General features: G+C 55.7%; 1 protein-coding gene across 5 annotated transcripts in view; it reads left to right on the top strand.

The window, feature by feature from the left end:
* The window catches only part of TMCO3 (transmembrane and coiled-coil domains 3), a 34,506-nt gene extending 29,890 nt beyond the window's left edge, over positions 1 to 4,616 (top strand). For all 5 annotated transcript variants that reach the window (XM_032314236.1, XM_032314235.1, XM_032314234.1 and 2 more), the window contains 3 exons: positions 908 to 987; positions 2,090 to 2,239; positions 3,993 to 4,616. In XM_032314236.1, the coding sequence (XP_032170127.1) occupies positions 908 to 987; positions 2,090 to 2,239; positions 3,993 to 4,106 (344 nt within the window). In that variant the 3' untranslated portion in view covers positions 4,107 to 4,616. The remainder of the gene's footprint in view (positions 1 to 907; positions 988 to 2,089; positions 2,240 to 3,992) is intronic.
* Positions 4,617 to 19,524: the final 14,908 nt, after the last annotated feature.

The following is a 19,524-nucleotide window of genomic DNA, read 5'->3' as shown; positions in this document are numbered from 1 at the left end:
GCTCCCCGATCTGCGGCCGGCATGGTTAGAGAAGCGGGCACAGGAGTGCTCACACCGGTCACTTCCTGCTGCGGGTGACACTGTGACGAGTTGGAGGAGCACAGGTGCAGCCAGAGCTGGTCCGCACCTGTCGTGCCAGTGGGCCGAAGACCCCGGAATCAGCTCCTGCCCTGCCGGGTGCGCCCTGGGCCGTGGGGGGTGCTCAGGGAGCAACACAGGTTGGGGAGGAGGCCGAGGCAGACCCGGGAAGAGGGACTTTGCTGGGAAGGGGGGGCAGGTGCTCGTCAGCCGCCCCGGTTGGTGCAGCAGGGCCGTCCGGGGCAGAGGCGTCTGCATTCCAGGGACGAGAAGGCTGTCTTCTTGGGTTTGTGTTTCTGAGTCAGACGGGGAGACGCGGGCTGCTGAGGGGCCGCGTGTGTTCCTGCTCCGACGTGAGCTCCAGGGTCCTCCCTCAGGGGTGTGGGGCCGGCCGCCAAGTGAGGAGGGGCTCCCCGGCACGCAGAGCCTCCCAGCAGGCACAGCCGCGGCGGGAAAACTGTTCTCGGGGGTTTTGTCAGGGCGGCGAGTGGCTGCGAGTGGCCAGGCTTCTCCCTTTGTGTCTGCACCTGGCGTGGAATGTTTTCACAAAGGAAGGTGACTCGGCCGCTGCCTGCTGTGCCTTTGCCGAGTGCTGGCGGTGAGGTCTGCTGGAGGGTAGCCCTCGGCACCGGGGCCGCTGTCCCCATGGCCCGCCAGCTCCGGGGCCGCCAGCAGCGTGAGCCATGCGTGCAGGGCCCCGTGGGGTCACACTCACCGGGTGGCTTTGTCTGGGTCGAGGAGAAAGGAAGCCTGAGCATCCCGGCCTAGGGACTGGAGGATGAGGCGGGCGGGCCCGCGAGAGTGACCGAGTCTGTCCTTGCCCTCGCAGGCCTGCACGTGTTCCCCACCTTCGTGGTGTACGAGCTCACCGTCCTGATGGTCCTCACGCTGTCGGTGGTGATCATGAAGGTATGGAGTCTCCTGGGTGCTTTGCGGCAGGCACAGCACCCGTCATTTTCTGATTTATGGGTCACAGGGCCTAACTTCCGACCCGCAGTGACACTGAGTCTGCAAAGCTCCAACAAGGCCGCTTACCCAGAGCCCCTCCTGCCTCCCAGCACTCTGGGCACCGGGCAGGGGAGGACCGGGGCCTTGGGGTTTGTTTTCCTTTATTTGCCTCAGAATCGGGTATGTTTGATATGGGGAGTCACAAAAGCAGAGCCAGGAACGTGACTTGCGGACATCCCAGGAGGCCCCAGGCCTCGGATGTTCTTCCCCAGCGTACGTCTCACTGTTGCTGTTTTCAAATTATTGTAAGATTTTTGCCCACTAAATCGGTGGTTTATTGTAGGAGGCTATAACTCAGGAACAGCCCGCTAGAAGAGTTGCTGCAGGCAGGGCCCTGGGGCGGGGCAGGGGCCACCCAAGCCTGTCCGGGCACCCCACGAATGTCCCATTTAGCAGCCGCTGAGGATTCCCTCCTGGCTGCCGGTCCCCTGTGACGGGAGACTCTCCAGTTGCCGCGTTAACGTTCATTTGGGGGTCCCGGGACCTGTCCGGTGGCTGGCTGCCTCTGTAGATGATAGACGTTGACTGAAGATACCGGTTTTGTGAACAGGGATGGGAGGAGAGGGGGAGAATCTCACGCGGCAGACGCTACCCAGCAGGGGCCCCACGGGGGCTTGATCTCACGACCCCACGATCAGGACCCGAGCCCAGAAGAAGAGTCGGACACTGAACCGACAGCTGCCCAGGCACCCCTGACTTGAAGGAGCCCGAGTCCCAGGCGATTGTGGCACTTGCCCCACGGGTTCCGGGCTGCTCTAGACTTTGCTCACGTGACAGAGATACGGTGCTGTCCTTAGTTAGGTGTCCTTGAGGGCTGCCCAGTATCTACTGCTGTTGACTTCATTTGGGGGAAACCCAGCTGTCTGCTAGTGAGCCTGAACCTTGGTGTTACTCGGCGTGGTCTCTGTCCCTTGGGCTCTTCTGCACGTGTCCCCAGTGAGTCAGGCAAGGGCTCCCGTCTGGTTTCTGCTTGGCCGAGGCAGTGACCCAGACATCTTGGCAGTTTGCCCTGGCAGCTCTGGTCTTGTCTCTCCTCCTGCCGAAGAGCTGGCAGTACGTCAAGTGGATCGTGGCTGCGGGGCTGGCGCAGGTCAGCGAGCTCTCCTTCGTGCTGGGGAGCAGAGCACGCAGAGCGGGCATCATTTCTCGGGAGGTGAGTCTGCACCCACGTTCTGTGTGTGTTTGGGGAGCCCCTGCCCACACACCCTACCCTGGTGTCTGAGCACCCTTCCCGCCACTGGCGCACCGCCTCTGCCCTGGCGTGGAGCGCTGACGCCATTTTTGATGCTGCCCCGGCACCTTGGTATTTCTGGCAAAAAGAGAAAAACTGAGTCTGAAAGCTCCCCGCTAGCTCGTGCGCGGCCGTCAGCCCAGCCAAGAGCCCCGGCCTTCCCGGGACTACGTCTGAGAACTCGGGTTTGAACCCTGAGACTGCTGAAAAGGCAGACCTAGAACGCTGTTATGTGGAAGTCCCTGGTCTGTTTCGGGTTTTGTCACAAAATACGTTGCAACACTTGCCTCTGCGTCAAAGGTGAGTTCGGGTTGCTGTGAGAGACGCTTCTGAAGACACCGTGTCTCCAAGTTTTAGGGAGTTGGAATGAAAACTTCAATAGAAATGATGAGAAACTTCCTATGTATAAAATTCATGGAGGTTTTTCCTGCGTATCAGTCGATCCAAAAGCTTGGGGTGTCTTTGCTCAGCTCCCTCCTTCCCCACCACAGTCTGAAGTGTGCAGGGTGCTGAGCCCCCCACCCCCACTTGCCTCCTTCCCCTTTGTCTCTGGTCCGTTCATCCTGGGCCTGGCCTTCCCACCGGCCGGCTGGGCGCACGCCCGCTGCTGCTGTGCACTTGCCTCTCCTCACTTCCAGTCTCGTTCGTTTGCCCTTGGAAAACTGGTCGTGAGTTAGAACTTGATAGATACCGTCTCATGACCCCTGGTTGTCACTTCACATTTGGCAAGGAGGACGTTGGTGCTTGGCTGGGGCCTGTGGGCTGTGGCCCCCACCCCAGGGTCAGTGGGCCACAGTCTGCCGTCCACCGTGGTAAGGCAGGTCCTTTAGAGCAGGGCCCGTGTGAGCCCCGAGTGATCTGAGGACCGGTGACGCCGCTGTTCCGGTGGACGCAGGGTGGACGTTGAAGGGATTCTGCCGTCGATGAATGGGTGAATGTCGGGTCATGGTGGAGGAGGGGCCAGGAGCCCGCACACGCTTCCCCACGCATCGGAACCACGGGGCCCGTTCACCAGACCCACGGTTCTCGCTCAGGGACGGGCCGCTCTCCCATTGGGGATGTGGGCGTCCAGGCTCACGGATGGCAGCTTCTACTCAGTAGTTCACTCAAACCTCGCGGGACCCCAGCCCCCTCCCGCACCTGACTTTAGTTTCGCCCTTCCTGTGCACACCTGTGCGAGCCGCTTGGGTGGGGCCTTAAACCGGGACGGGCGTTTGCCTGCTGCCCGCTTACAGCGAGCCTGCCTCCCGTGGGCACCTGCTGCCGGTGAGCCCCCCTTCCCCCCCCACCAGCCGCTTCCGGTAGCCGGCTCTGCACACCCGCCCCCTGATTTGGGCCAAGGGAGTACAGAAGCTCCTCCGGGTGCCTGGGACGCGCTGTAAGCGTTCAGACCTCCGAGCTTGGCCCCTCGTGCCCGCGCGTGAGGGGGTGGGATGGAGCTCGGTTTGAAGAAGCGAGGGCTGAGGAGCAACATCTGCACCCGGGCTTCGCCCGGACCTGCCCAGAGGCCACGTGCTCACTTCGCTGGTGGCCTGAGCCCTTGGGCTCCGGTCCCCATCCGGGCGCAGGGCTCCCTGCCGCTCACGTCCACGTGTGCACGCACCCCCGGCCCTGTGGGGTGTGCGGGGCACCTCCTGGTCCCGCGTGTGGCCGCCAACAGCCTTGCCTGTTGCAGGTGTACCTTCTCATCCTGAGCGTGACCACACTCAGCCTCTTGCTGGCCCCGGTGCTGTGGCGAGCCGTCCTCACCAGGTGTGTGCCGCGGCCGGAGAGACGGTCGAGTCTGTGAGGGGAGCGGCGGGGACGCGCGGCTTCGGAAGGGAGACCTGTGTGCGGCCGCCCGTCCCTGGGAGCCCTTCGCCTCGGGGACTGAGCACTCCATGGAGGGGGCTCCCCGTCCGCCAGGCGGGCCGGCCTCACACCGTGGTTTCGGGCTTCCAGAGTAGCACGCTGCGCCGTCGGTCACGCACCGTGTACGCAGGACGCTGCGTTTTGCGGATCGCCTTGACGGTTTTGCCTGGATGTGCCTTTTTTTCTGAAATTAATCTTCATTTTCTATTGTTATTTCATCAGTTCATGATTTTTTGGTAAAAAAAATCAGAAAGGTTTTTTATTTATTCAACTTTTGTGTTGTAATCTGTTGGCCAATATTTGTTATCAAACATTTCTGTGATGTGAAATTTTAATTCTGGCGGTGAGTTTGGGAAGTTACTTCTAGTCCTTACTGTTTTCTAAAATAACAAATATCTTTCAAATGTCTGTTTGTTTTCATTCCAGTAATCTTAAATAAAACACGTCAGTTTGTCTTATGGATGTCGTTCTTTTAAAATACTTGTTTTGAATCATAAGAATATGCGTGCTTCAATAAAGATCATTTATGATCAAAGAAGTTAATTGATATTTTTTGGAATTTTTTTAGATTTTCGTGTTAAACTAATCTTTGACAGTTTTCAAAGATCAGGAGGATTTATACCCTGCCACATCGTTCTCTAAGAGACCACGTGAATACCGTGCTATTTGCAAAGCCAAGCTGTCACTTTGACTTAAAGTATGTTTTCATTCCCATATGGCCCGTTTCCGAGAAACCGGGGCTGGGAGATCCGACCCTTACAGGGCTCCCGGGGGGCGCCGTGAGTGGAGTGTCCCGTCGGGATGGGCTTCAGCAGCTGAGCAGTTCCACCAGCGTCCTTACCGCAGAGGAGCCGCCTGGGGCCCCCGCGAGGACCTGCAGACGGGACCATGGTGCGTTCCCTGTGGGAGGGAGCGAGCGGCGTCCGGTCTGCAGAGAACTGATGACAAGTGCTGCGGCCCGGTGGTCTTCATCTCTGAGCACCTCCGTGCCCTCCCCTCCCGCTGCCGGCGGGTGAGGACGCGCGGGCAGGACACACTCTCACCTGCGCACGCCCCTGTTGCCTGGCAGGCGGCCTGCGCTCTGGAGACCTCGGGGCACCTCTTCTTCCATTTTGCATCCCCAGCGCCTGAGGGCAGAGCCGGGAGCTCGCAGTCGTGGTGAACGAGAGGGAACCTAAACTGATGTGCTGACCGAGTTGTCCCCAGGACACGGCGTGAATGTCGCCGAGAGAACGGTGAGCGGAGATGCCAGAAGGATGTGCCTCGGCAGGCGTCTGTCTGCAGCACGTAGCCTCGTGAACTTCCTCTCGCCTCTCAGGGCGCATCGTCCACAGCTGCGCCATGCGGCGAGGCCACAGAGCCGTGTCCGCCCCCTCCTCACGCTTCCCTCCTCATCTAGGCTGGGGAGCTCAGCTCTCTGCTCCCCGCTCCTGTGAGCCCCTGCCCCTGCCGCCACCAGCGTGTCCTCTGCGTGCACAGGCCGTTTGCCAGAGGACACGTGAGCCTGACCAGTCAACCTCTTGCTGGCCAGGGCTGTCCTCACCTTGGATTTAGAACGTGGTGTCTTGTTTGAGTCTTCCTAGCGGACTGACATCTGAGACGCAGAGCTGAAGGCAGAAGGGAGGGTTAGGACGCCACCTGCTGACAGCGAGCGCCTTGCCGGCCCCCACATGTCACCTGGGTGGTCACCTGGCACACCGTGGCTGCTAACCCGACCTCCAGCTCCTCCTGCCTCTGGTCCCCACGTGTATTGCGCAGCTTTGGACCTGCTGGCAGCCTCACGTGGCCTTTCTCTGACACAGGAGAGCGTTTGTGTGTTGCTGGCCGCGGACAAGCAGGCAGGGGAGGGTGCCGAGTGGAGGCAGAGCTCGCGGCTTGCGGGGGAGATGTGCCAGGGGACGGCCAAGTGCTCGGGAGAAAGCAGGTGGGTCGGGGGTGCCCTGGAGCGGTGCAGGGCACTGGGGCTAGCCGTGCTCAGGGGCCGGAGGTCAGTGTGTGAGGCTGCCTCCCCTGCGGCTGCCAGGCCCCAGGCGCCAGATGGGGCAGAGCAGAGCCCCCTGGGGATAGGCGGCGGCCTTGTCTCCTAGCACTAATCTGGGCTGTCCGAGCCCAAATGGGGAGACCGCAAGGCTTCACGCCTCCCCCCCACAGAAGGTGCCAGCCCCCGCTTTGGACACCATGTCTCCCGCGCCCAGAACAGTCATGGTACGTCAGAGCCCGGGAGGATGAAGGTGAGGCCCAGGCTCGGGACCAGCTACAGGGCGGGCGTGGGGGCCTTGGTGCCCAGAACCTGCAGGGCACAGGCATGGTGGGGCTGTGGCCCTGGGTGAGGCCGAGACCCCTTGGGTTTCTTCCAGGTGACAGGTGAGGACAGGAGAGGAGAGGCCAGGCGCAGGCTCCGTGGGGCGGGCGGCAGCTCCGGTGTGCAACTCGGGCTCCTGCTGGCTCCCCGTGGTCCTGGGACGAGGCCACTGCCCGCCCTTGGCCCTCAGCGTGAGGGTCAGGATGCCCACCGCTCTGTGGCTCCCAGTCCAGACTGCCTGTGCCTGTGGGCCAGGGCCCCAGAGCTCTCTGTCCCTCCCGCGTGGTGGCAGCCCCAGCCCCACTGTGTCCTCACTAACGCTGAGCCTGGCCCGCCCGCGCCTGCCGGCCGTGGCCGCACTCCCTCCTCCCCCGCCTGCCCCGCGGGCCCCAGTCCCTGGCTGCCAGAGGCTTTTTGCCACGGGGGCACCTTCGCCAGCTCTGGGCCTCGAGCTCGGCTCTGGAAGGTCCAGGCCCCGCGCACGAGATGGTGGGAGGCCAGCAGGCCGGTCTCCGTTCGCTCCCATCCGGGAAGAGCGAGGCATGTCTTTCCCGGCAAGCAGCTGCCACGCAGGCCTCCAGCCGCCCTCGCCTGGCCAGAGTGAGGAGGCCTTGGCTGTGCTGGGTCCAGGGAGGGACCACGCCAGGGAGGCATGTGCTGAGGGTCCGGCGGGCGTCGGCCAAGGACAGGGCCCGTCCGCAGCTGCTCCAGGAGCTCGTGGGGGCTGGGGCTGCACCGACTCCCTGCCTGCGGGACCTGCCGACACCATGAAGTGGTATCGCTTGAAGCATCAAGAAACATGCACGTTATTTAGAAATTTGGGGCGAACGTACCCGGGGGAGGGCGGGGGAGGCCCTCATGACCATAGCTCGACCGGCCCCACGCCCGGGCTGACTGTAGACACCTGTCAGCGCTGCTCCTCGCGGCCGCCGTGGCCGCATGGGTGTGGTCGCCACAGGAAACCGTCGCTGCCGGGACACCCCTCCCTCCGCAGCCCTGCCCTGCCTCCCGGCCCCTCCGAGCTCACCGCGGTCGCTCGCTGCCTTCCCTGAGGAGCCGTTGGTGGCCTGAACGCTTTCGCAGAAGGCTGTGCTCTGTGGGCTCTGACGCAACCGCATGTTCTGACTCATCCTGACGCAGAGTCTCAGGCAGACATCCTCACCCTGTGCGATCGTCCCTTCCGGGAAGATGCCGCAGGGAGCTTCTGTCACCACCGGTGTCCCCATGTTGTCACCACAGAGTAGTTTTGGAGGAAGACGCAGGGCTTCCTCACACGCGGCCTCGGGGTCTTTGACTCCTGCAGGGAGACACAGAAGCGCTCCTGTGGGCGCAGGTGTGGGCCCAGGTCTCTGTGCCATGTCTGCACCGACCTGGCGGTGGTGGGTCTTTGTCACCCCTCCGCGGGTCGCTCACGAGCCGCAGAAGATTCTTCGAGGGCCTATGTTGAGGTGCCAGTCCCAGAGCAGGGGTGAGGTAGTGCAAGGAGCCATCGGAAAGTGCCGGACCCGTGGGGTGCAGCTGTGTCACGGACAGACTGCGTGGACGCCCAGTGGTGTCCATGAGTCCAGGACAAGTTGGGAGCTGTCCACCCAGCACGGTCCTGCCCAGATGGAGTCCGGGTCCCTGTCAGTCAGGACTGGGGCCTGAACATGAGTGTTTCTAACGCATTTGCAGGCAGGGCTGGTGTTGCTGGGCCGGGAGCACGTGGGGGAGGCAGCCGTCCAGCTCGTGCTGGCCCTCGCTGGGCCTTTGCTGACGGCACACGTGAACCTAGATGGTGAAGATGAAAGCCTCTGAGCCGGGAACAGAGTCTGGAACAGACCCGCTGCGGCACTGGGCTCTGGAGACCACCGAGCAGCGTCCTGCCGGCAGCAGTGGTAGCAGTGGCTCATGGGCCGCGGCAGCACGGACACCCAGCCGGGAAACAGTGAGCCTCTGGTTCCGCTACGCACACGCATGTCCCAGGTGCGTGTCGGGCAGAGAGTTTGTGGGGTTTTCTCTTCTCAAGAGGGTCCAGGAGGGCAGAGGGCAGGTATTTCCTGGGGTGGGGTGGCCATGGGACCTCGAGAGCAGCTGGGGGACCAGGGGGGCCAGCACTCAGGAGACCCTGGATTCCATCACCTTTGGCGCCAACCAGGTGCTGGGCGGGCACCACCGTGGGCATCCAGAGCAGAGAGGAGGCTGGCGTGCAGCTGTGTCCCGTCCGGACTGGGGTGCGGGGGTACGGGCAGCCCACTGCGGGAGCACCAGTTGTCAGGACAAAGCAGCTGACTGCAGGCTCTTTTAGTTGATTTAGATTACATCATGATTAATGAATAAAATTAAATGTGGAGGAATGATCCAAGAACTTAGCACATGCACACAGCGGAGGGGAGGCAGGCGTGAGGAAAGGAGACAATGTTTTTGAACAAAAGGCGTCATGATTTCAAAACGAGGAGTGTCTGAGAGGGAGGCCATCGCGCCAGGCGCTGTGCTCTCCCTGCATCGTGGAGGCTTGATGGGTCCTGGACAGCCGGTCCCTGGGGGACGTCCCGTGGGGACGTTTTACGGACTCACTGTTGCCTCAGCCCACTTTAGGGATCAAAGTGTTGCCTCGACGTGGATTCCTCACATGGGGGGTTGGACAATATTTTGAGATGTGTTTCCTTCCCTAAAATCCCTTTTCTTGCCTCAAAATGGACGCCAGGGTCTCAGGGTGAATCACAACAGTCCAGAGGACAGAACTGGCATGCAGGTTCCCTGGCGTTTTACAGAAGTCCCCCAAAATTTGGAGGATCTACTGAGAAGGTACAAGGAGGTGAATTTGCGCATCGAGTTGGGGGTCGGGGCGCCGTGCATGTGCGCCAGAGGATGGGACCCAGCAGCCCCGGGAAGAACCCCACGTGCCCGTGGAGTCATGACTCGGGACACCGGCCGTGACCCTCTGCGTCCTGGGCGGAGAGGAGAAAACCCCAAGAACAAGAGGAAAGCTCCCAGAAACTCAGTGGATGGACAAGGACGCTGACCATAGGGGGCTGGTCAGGGAGGCCGTCTGTCACCCCCGGGACTGGCCGCCAGCTCGAGCCCACGGTCCGGCCATTACCCTTTCCAGGTTCAGGCACAGTTCCAGACTCCTCCTCTAGTGGCCGCTTTCCCGCAGAGCCTTACTAGAAACGCGACGGTTAGAGAAGGAAGTCGGACACAGACCCCGGAGGCCTGAGAGGCAGAGGGGAGCTGAAATGACAGGTGGGTGGTCGGCAAGTCGGCAGACGTCTGGCCTCACGGTTGGAGCTTGTAAAGCCTGCAGGTCGGCCCGCCTTCCCCCGCCGCTGCTCTGCTGGAGCCACGACTTCGCAAGACCACCGGCCCTCCACCCCCGACACCGGGAAGCCTGCCGGCCCTGGCGCTGCCGCAGGGCCGTGAGCTGGGCCCCGGGGGAGCGGGTGGGGGCGCGCTCCGCTGGGATCACGGGGGGCCTGCACCTCTGCCGCCTGTGCGTTCATGGTCCTGAGCGCGCCACACATTGTCGTCCAGCCCCAGGGACTTCCAGAAAGTACCTGCAGCAGCCCCGCAAGAAGGAAATTTCTGGGCTGGGCCAAGGGCTATGATGCCTGCCTGCTTGTCTGGGGACTCCTGCCTCCCCCTCAGCCTTCCCAGAGGAACGAGGGAGGAGCCGGCTGCTCCCGCGAGCTCGTGTCCGCCTTCTGTCCCGTGAGGGTCTCCTCTGGTGTTCCGCCTGCGCGTTCCCTGACACCTCGTTGCACCAGGAACAAGTTCTTGGCAAGCACTGAAAGACGACAGCTCCATTTTTGACTTCTCCCGGGTGTGTTTGACCCACTTATCAGTCCCCGCATCCACTTGCGTCTGCCATCTGTGGTGGTCTAATTCTGTTATCACGTCCGCTTCGCGCTGACGGTGCTCGGTCGTCCGTGTTTATTCTGGTCTGACATCCACAGCTGGACTCACTCGCAGAGAATATGACTCCCCCCGAGGGGGAGATGGGGCCACTGAGGCTCCGAGCAGCGCTCAGTGGCAAGTGTGTGACATCCCCGCGGGCTTCCTCAGGTCTAGGAACTCCTCCGCGTGGGCTCGAGCTTCGGCCTGCCTCCCAGTGAACTGCCTTGTTACCATGGCCCCAGGACACTGACACAGGCTCCCCTCTCGGGCCCTGCATCTGCGTGACTGCAGGACGACCAGGGCCAGCCACCTGCAGGCTCGGCTGGGACCAGGGCCCAGAGGGTCTGCAGAAGCAGCCGTCGGCAGCCATTCCGGTCAGAATAAATGCGTAAAAGCACCTTATTCTGTGACTGTACTCGTGGGTTTAAAAAGGCACCTTTACTTCCCTTAACGGCTGAATGCCCAGAGCACCTTTGGGAACCCCTGGGAGTCCTCTACTGAACCCTAGTGACCTCTGCTCTCGGCCTGGACCCGGCGACGTTTGTGCTAAAGGGTGAGGCGGGTCGGGGGAAGCAGCTGCCACACAGCCCACTTGAGAGCGTTGCCCCTCCCCGGCTACAGCCGAGCCGGTCGCCTTCTCCTCCCGTGCCGCTCGCCATGCGGGGCTCAAGCCCCTGCTGCCCCCGGCCGACCCCCGGCTGAGTTCCCGTCAGCTGGAGCTGAGGCCAGGGCCCCCACCCAGCACACAGCTCATTCTCTCTCCGGCCACATGGGGGAGGGCGGAAGGCCCTGTTTGGGTCACCAGTCGGGGCTGGTTCTGTGGCTGGCTCCCCAGAGGGCGCTGCTGAGGGGGCTCGGGGACCCCTTTCCTCCCCACAGCCTGAGGCTCTGAGACCGTGGTCAGCAGGGGTTAGTGGGATGGGGTGGGGGGCAGCCCTGGCCACCAGCCCTGCTGGGTCTGGGGACTCTGGGGACATCACCTGCCAGATGCCGTGTGGAAAGAAGGACACGGAGCAGGTGGGTCTGTTTGAGGCCCCCTGGCTAAAGCCCCCCTATTCCCAGGGGGCTGTGCGGAAGCCTTTTGCCTGGGAGGCTGGGGGTTCCCTCGCCGTCCCGGTGGGGGTTAGGTGGTCATTGAGCGCACGCCGTGTTCTTGCCGTGGGGCCATTCCCAGTCAGAGAAAGGGAAGGTGCCCTGGGCTCGGCCTGGGGGTGTCTGAAGGCTCCCCGCCGCTGCCTGCCACGGCTCCCGCAGACCTGCCTGACCTTGACCCTGGCTCCGGCTCCACCCCAGCCTCCCCCTGCCAGTCGCCCTCTGTGGTTTGGGGCAGACCCCCGTGAGGCCTGGGCAGCAAGTGAGAATCTAAACATCGCCTTGGTGCCCCCTTACAAGGCTGAGCCCTGGCCGACTCCGTGGCTCTCTCCTCGCCAACTGCACTGGCCCCCAGCTGGGGCTTTTCTCCATTTCTAACTTGGTTTCCAGTGTGGTTCCCTCCGGGCCTGTTTTCCTGGGTCGTCAGCAGAACAGGTCTGCGCTCTTCCAGCCGGCAGGCCCTGCCGACACCCACACGCCTCCTCTCCCTCACCCTGTGGGTCCCGGCCCTTGCCCGCCTGCCCAACAGGCTCCAGGCCGCTCCATGGCTCATGTCCTTTGTCCATCGGCCGAAGAGGGTAGTTAGACTGGACAGTTCTCGGCTGCTGGGGGTCTTTCTCCTACAGGGACACCAAAGAAAGAGGAGCACCGAGGAAAGAAAGCAGCAGAGCCGAGATTAAACCACAGACACCCTCGCGCTGCCCAGTGGGCGGCCCCTCGACGGTGGCCTGGGGCGGGGGGCTGGGGGTGCGTGAGGGGCCGAGGCAGGTGGGCTGGGGTGCGGCGCTCAGTGGGCAGGGGTGGGGACTGAAGTAAGGGCGAGATGGCTCAGGCATTGGACCTCGGGTGGACGGACCGGGGTAGTCGTGACCTCTGTCCCCACACAGCCGCACAGGTGCGAGCTTGGCTCATGGCGCTCGGCTGCTCAACAGAGGCACGAGGGCGGCCCCAGCCTGTGGAGGACTCCCTCTCCCCAGCGAAGCTTCTCTTCCCGCAGGTCTGGCGCTTCCCCACTGGCAGCCGGTGGCCATGAAGGACGGTGTCCTCATCCCCGCTCGGGGCCACTTGTCCTCTTGCGGGATGCACGTTACTTTGGTCTCCTCCTGTCGGTTTCGGGCTTCTGCTAGTGTAAGCCTGGATGCCAAGTGTGCCCTGGGTACGCCCCAGAGGCAGCTGGCTGGGCAGAGGCTATGGGAATGCTCAACCTGCTGAAATAATGCCAAGTCATTTTCAGAGGCGAGGGCCTCCATTCCCGTCCCTGCTGGCTGTGCAGATGGGACGCCCCGTCCGCAGCCTTCCCGGCACTGGGTGGTCAGACACCCTCAGACCGCACATCGAGTGGCCACGAACCGATTTCCGCGTGGGGTCTTCATTTCCTTTTTCCTGATTGTTAATGACTAAGCCTCCATCAGATGTGTGTCTAGTGGCCAGTCTCCGGACTGACGGCCGGTCTCTGAGCAGTGGGTGCTCCCACTTAACTCTTCTGCGGTTGCTGGACCTTCCGTGTAGAGCTCTTATGTGTTTCATTAGCTTTATTCCTGGGTATTTTACATTTTTTATCTATTCCTAAATGGCACCTTAAAAAGCTTCCCATTGTAGTATAACACACCTACTTAAAGGTGCAAATATCACGAGTTTACGGCTTCATGAATTTTCACTGAACACACCTGTTTCACGTACAGCAGCTCAGGAAGTGCCCGGCCAGCCCCCAGAGACCGTGCAGGGAGCTGTCTTCTCTTCCATGCAATGCTTTTGACCCCTTTCTTCCTTTTTTTTTTTTAAAAAGACTATTTATTTATTTGAGAGAGAGCAGAGAGAGAGCACATGAGGGGTGGGGAGCGACAGAGGAAGAGGGAGAAACGGGCTCCCCGCTGAGCAGGGAGCTGACTCTGGCCTCGATCCCAGGACCGTGGGATCACGACCCAAGCCCACGGCGGACATGTCACCGACTGAGCCTCCCAGGCGCCCCTCTTCCATTCATTTCTGCCCCTACGAGTAGCCACAGGTCACCTGGCTTACGTTTGCTTACTGGGTACTTTGTCATAAGGGACTCCCACAAAATGGAGTCCTTTGGTCAGGGGGGCTTCTCCTCAATGCAGTGTGAGGAAGTTGACCCAAGTGTCACCTGTGGTCATGGACGCTCCTCCCAAGTGTGCCTATATTGCAGCTTCTCCTTCTGTTCAGGGGCGTAGGGCCCACGTCGCTGGGGCCGTTACACACAGGGCTCCTGGGCACACTCTTGATGTCACCAGGGACCGACGTGCTTGTGCATCGCAGATGCGTCCTTGGAACGCAGTTACCGGTCACACAGTGCATGTAAGCTCGACTTCATGAGAAAATGCCAGGCAGTTTTCCAAAGAGATTTTAGCATTTTACTCCTAGCAGCAAGGTCTGACAGTCCCAGTTTTACCATATTTTTATCAACAGGTTTTATTACCAGCCCCTTGGTTTTGGGTGTGAAATGGTATCCTACCATGGTTTTAATTTGCATTTTCCTGATTGCTAAGGAAGTTGGGAACACTTTCAAATGCTTCTTAACCCTTCAGATTTCTTCTTTAATACCGTAAGCTTACAGTTCGTGGCAATTTTAACAGAGCTCTCTACGTTTTATTTACTGATTGGTCATTGTTCTTTGCACAATGGATATGTCTGGATATGTATTTAATCAGACTCACCCACCATGGGTGTCTTAAACTTGCTTTCCATGAGCAAGAGTTTTAGCTTTCGATAAAGTCTCATTTACACATTTTTTTCTTTTGTGGTTAGTGCCGCATTTGTCCTGTTTAAAAACCCTGCCTGTCAAGGTCTTGTTTTCTTCTGGGAAATTTGAATCGAGCTTTCAGAAATTATTTTTTGAGTTTCGTATGAGTGCAAATCAAAGTTTATTTTTTCCCATATAGAAATCCTGGTGATTCAGCACCGTGTATCGGAAAGACTTTCCTTTCCCTGTTGAATTACATCGATGCCTTTTCTGAAAATCAAGTATCTGTAAACACGTGGGTCTGTTGGGATTTTCTAGTCTCTCTCCTTGATCTGTTCTTCCTGTGCCACATCACATTGTCTTAATGTGGGATCAAAATCTAGTAATGCCAGTCCTTCACCAGTATTGTTCTTCAAGATTGTCTCAATATTACAAGGTATTGGTATTAAGTATAAATTTTGAAATCAGATTGTCACTGGAAAATCTGAAGATACACGGAGATAAACAACTCATTTCTAAATAACACATGGATGAAGGAAGGCATCTCAAGATAAATTTGAAAGTATTTTGAACTACATGAAAATAAAAACAACCTACCTCATTCGTGGCGTGCAGTGAAAGCAGTGCTTGGGGGGAACGGACAGTAGTGAGGGCTCACAACCAAGAAGCAGAAAGATTTTAAGCCAGTCAACTAAGTTCTCACCTCAGAAAACTGGAAAAAGAGCAAATTACATCCAAACTAAGCAGAAGAAAGTAAATTAACAAAAATTAGACCAGATGTCAATGCAATTGAGAACAGGAGGACATCAGTAGAGAAAATCAGTGAAACCAAAAGCTGTTTCTTTGAAAATATCAATAAAATCATGAAATTCTAGCTGAGTTTAGGAAGAAAAGAGAGAAGACACAATTTACTAATATCAGAAATGAAAGACGGAACATCACTACAGATCTCACGGACATTAAGAGGATAAGAGAGGAATGTTACAGGGGTACACGGTCGGCTCAGTCAGTGAGTGTCTGCCTTCAAGTCATGATCCCAACGTCCTAGGAAGAAGCCCCACATTGTGCTCCCTGCTCAGTGCAGAGTCTGCTTCTCCCTCTTGCTCTGCTGCTCCCCCTGCTTGTGGTCTCTCTGTCAAATAAATAAATAAAATCTTAAGGGAAAAAAAAAAAAAGAAAAGAAAAAGGAATGTTATGAACAACTCTTTGCCCACAGACCCACAGATAGGATAACTCCAATGAAATGAACTAATTCCTTATAAGATACTGTAGTGTTAAGTGACTGACATTAAGCGTTTTTTCTCTTTTTAAAAATTTATTTAAAATCAACTTAATGAACGTATAGTATATTATTAGTTTCAGAGGTAGAGGTCAGTGATTCATCAGTCACATACAACGCCCAGTGCTTACTGAATCATGTCCATCCCCCAGTTACCCCATCCCACAACCCCCTCCCCTCCAGCAACCCTCAGTTTGTGTCCTGTGATTAAGAGTCTCTTGTGGTTTGTCTCCCTCTCTGATTTCATCTTATTTTATTTTTCCTTCCTTGTCCCTTTGTTTATCTTTTTTTCCCTTAAATTCCACATATGAATAAAATCATGTGGTATTTGTCCTGACGTATTTCACTTAACCTAATATGTTCTAGTTTCATCATCATTCTTGCACATGGCAAAATTTCATTCCTTTTTAAAGATTTTTTTTAAAAAATTGTTTATTTGTCAGAGAGAGAGAGAGAGCACGAGCAGGGGGAGTGGCAGGCAGAAGGAGAAGCAGATTCCCCGCCAAGCAGGGAGCCCATTGTGGGTCTTGATCCCAGGACCCTGGGATCAGGACCTGAGCTGAGGACGGATGCTTAACAACTGAGCCACTCAGGTGCCCCAAGATTTCATTTTTAAAGACAGCTGAGTAGTATTCCATTGTATATATATATGACATCTTCTTTATTCATTCAACTGACATTAAGCTTTTGATTGCTGAGGCATCCATTTCAAAAAACATCTGTCTTCAATAAAAGTATCTTCACCTGTATGACACAGCTACCATCCCCCCAAAAAAACAGATAAAGAACTATGTCACCTCCAAACATGAAGGTCCCTCTTTCAGAAAGCTCTGGGTAATCTAGATAACTGAATGACCCCATATCTCCCTTCTGTTCCCTAATTCCAACTCTTATGCATTAAGTCATCCAATATAGAACCAGAAAAACCCTAGACACCCTGTTCTTGGACCCTAACAGAGGAAGAGCCCTAGGTTCATGTGTTCTCTCTTTACCTGTGATCTCACTGGGTCTGTGTAACCTCCAGGAACTGAGTAATAAATCTTGTTCCTCAAGGTACCTGGTCCTTTTGTGGAAGTGCATCCTGTGACCATAAGAATACAAGGGTCAGTCCCCATACTGGCCCTGGTGGGGGACGTCTGTGGGATCACAGGAGTAACGTGAGGCCAAGGGAGTGCCCCAGGCATTCTAGCAAAGAACATCACTACTGATAAGTTGGGACTGACACAACAAACACGGTGCACCAAAACTCACGCAAGAAGAAAAGACAATCGACATAGGCCTGTAACTGTTAAAGAAATTGAATCGAGGGCGCCTGGGTGGCTCAGTGGGTTAAGCTGCTGCCTTCGGCTCAGGTCATGATCTGGGGGTCCTGGGATCGAGTCCCACATCCGGCTCTCTGCTCAGCGGGGAGCCTGCTTCCTCCTCTGTCTCTCTGCCTGCCTCTCTGCCTACTTGTGATCTCTCTCTGTCAAATAAATAAATAAAATCTTTAAAAAAAAAAAAAGAAATTGAATCGATAAGTAATAACCTCATGTAGGCTCACAGTAAATTCTACCAAACATTTAAGGAAGAAATTACTAAGATCTACAACAGACTAAAGAAGATCATCACATTATCCTATCAATAGACACCGAAAAAGCATTGGACGAACTACAGTTCTCATTCATAATCTCTCAACAGACTAGCAATGGAAGAGAATTGCCTAAAATTGATAATGAACACCTCCGAAAAACCTACAGTTAGCATCATAGTTAATGGTGAGAAACTCAAAGCTTTTCCACTAAGATCAAGAACAAAGCAAGAGGGGCGCCTGGGTGGCTCAATCAGTTGAGTGTCTGCCTTTGGCTCAGGTCGTGATCCTGGGATTGAGCCTCATTCTGGGCTCCCTGCTCCGTGGGGGGCCTGCGTCTCCCTCTCCTTCTGCCCCTCCCACTGCTCATGCTCGCGTGCTCTCTCTTTCTCTTATAAATAAATAAAATCTTAAAAAAAGGACCAGGCAAGGGGTTCTCTCTCAGCCCTCCTTTTCAACATTTTACTGGAAGTCCTAGCTAATTCTTTATTTGTTGTTATTTAGCTGATGCAGAAAGACAAGAAGAAGGATAAGGAGAAGAAGTGGCAGAGGAGGAAGGAGAAGGAAGGAAACGTACAGTACGGCTGTCACTGGCAAAACTGAACACACTCTTGCCATAAGACCAGCAATCGTGCTCTTCCATATTCACCCAAATGAGCTGAAAACATGTCCGTACAATAACCTGCACGTGCGTGTTTACAGCAGCTTTGCTCACAATTGCCAAGCCCTGGAAGCAACGAAGACGTCCTTCAGACGGCGAGTGGGTGAATGGGTTGTGGCACAAGCAGACAGTTGAGTATTACTTAGTGCTAAGAATAGTCTGTCAAGCCATGAAAGGGCCTGGAGGGATCTTACTTATTCTTACGTGAAAGAAACTAGCCTGGAAGTCTGCATACTGTGTGGTTCCAAGTATGTGACATTTTGGAAAAGGCAAAACAGTATGGATAGTGAAAAGTCAGTCATTGTCAAGAGTTCGCGGGGAGAGAGTATGAAGAAGTGGAATACGGAAGCGTTTAGGGCAGGATCAGCGTGATTCTACACATGCCATTATACATTTGCCGAAACTATAGGATGGACAAGACCGAGAGGGACCGCAATGTAGACCATGGACTTTGGGGGATTATGCTGTGCCCGTGTAGGCATGCTGATTGGAGCAAACGTACCATCTGGTGCGGAGTTTGGATAGTGGGGGAGGTGGTGTGTAGGTGCAAGGCAGAGGGTCTATGAGAACCTTCTGAACTTTCTGCTCAGTTTTGCTATGAACCTAAAATTACTATAAATTTGAGGTCTATCCCCCCTCTAATCAGGTTTCTAATTTCTTTCAAAATAATGCTGAGATTTTGATTGAGATGACATTGTGTATAGGTTAGTTTGGAAAGAATGGGCATCTTAACAATACTGAGTCTCCCAATCCAAGAATATGCTATATCTCCAAAGTGCTGGGTCTACTTTAGGTTTTTTAAGCAAAGTTTTATATTTTTTCTACAGATCTTTGCACACCTAAATTAATTCTCAGTAAGTTGATATTTTTTTTCATGCTATTTTAAACAATATCTAAAATTGTTTTCCAAAACTTTGTTGTTATGTAGAAACATTGGTTTTATTGCATAGGTGTTTTATCTAGAGAATCTGCTAAATTTACATATGCTATCATATCATCTGGGAATAAAGACAATTTAAATTCTTCCTATTCAATATTTATGCCTTAATTTCTTTTTCTTGCCTTAGTGCATGGGTTAGAATCTTCTGATTAATATTGAACAAAATGAGACTTTCTCTCAACTATTTTGAATGTTTCAAAATACAGTGAGGTTGATGGGGCATCTGGGCTCAGTCAGTTAAGCGTCTGACTTCAGGTCAAGTTATGATCCCAGGGTCCTGGGATTGAGCCCCGCATTGGGCTCTCCACTCAGCAGGGAGTCTGCTTGTCCTCTGCCCTTTGCCCCACTCATGCTCTCTCTCTCTGAAATAAAATCTTTTAAAAAACACAGTGCGGTTGAGCAAATAGTAAAATACACACCCATACATAAATAACTGTTATCATTTTGCTGTATTTGTCCCCCTACTCTCTCTGTCTCTCTCTCCCTCTCCTATCTGACAGACGCACATACATTTCCCCTCAGCCTTCCACAAGTAAAGTATTGGCATGATGCTTAGTAACTCAGTTCATCACTGTGCCTCCTCCTCCTCTTATTCTTCTTCTTTTTTTTTTTTTTTAAAGATTTTATTTATTTATCTGACACAGAGAGAGAGATCACAAGTAGGCAGAGAAGTAGGCAGAGAGAGGCGGGAAGCAGGCTCCCCACCGAGCTGAGAGCCCGATGTGGGCCCCGATCCCAGGACCCTGGGACCATGACCTTAGCCGAAGGCAGAGGCTTAACCCACTGAGCCACCCAGGTGCCCCCACCATGCTTCTTCTAAGGAAAAAAGATAATCACTTACATCACCACAATACCATTGTCATACCTAGCAAAATAACAAAGTTTTCTCATATCTAATTTTTGGAACATACCTAATCTTTCCCAATTGTCCTTTA

Source organism: Mustela erminea, chromosome 15, assembly GCF_009829155.1.
Source record: "Mustela erminea isolate mMusErm1 chromosome 15, mMusErm1.Pri, whole genome shotgun sequence".
In the NCBI taxonomy this organism is placed as follows: domain Eukaryota; kingdom Metazoa; phylum Chordata; class Mammalia; order Carnivora; family Mustelidae; genus Mustela; species Mustela erminea.
This window is presented reverse-complemented; position numbering and strand designations above follow the sequence as displayed.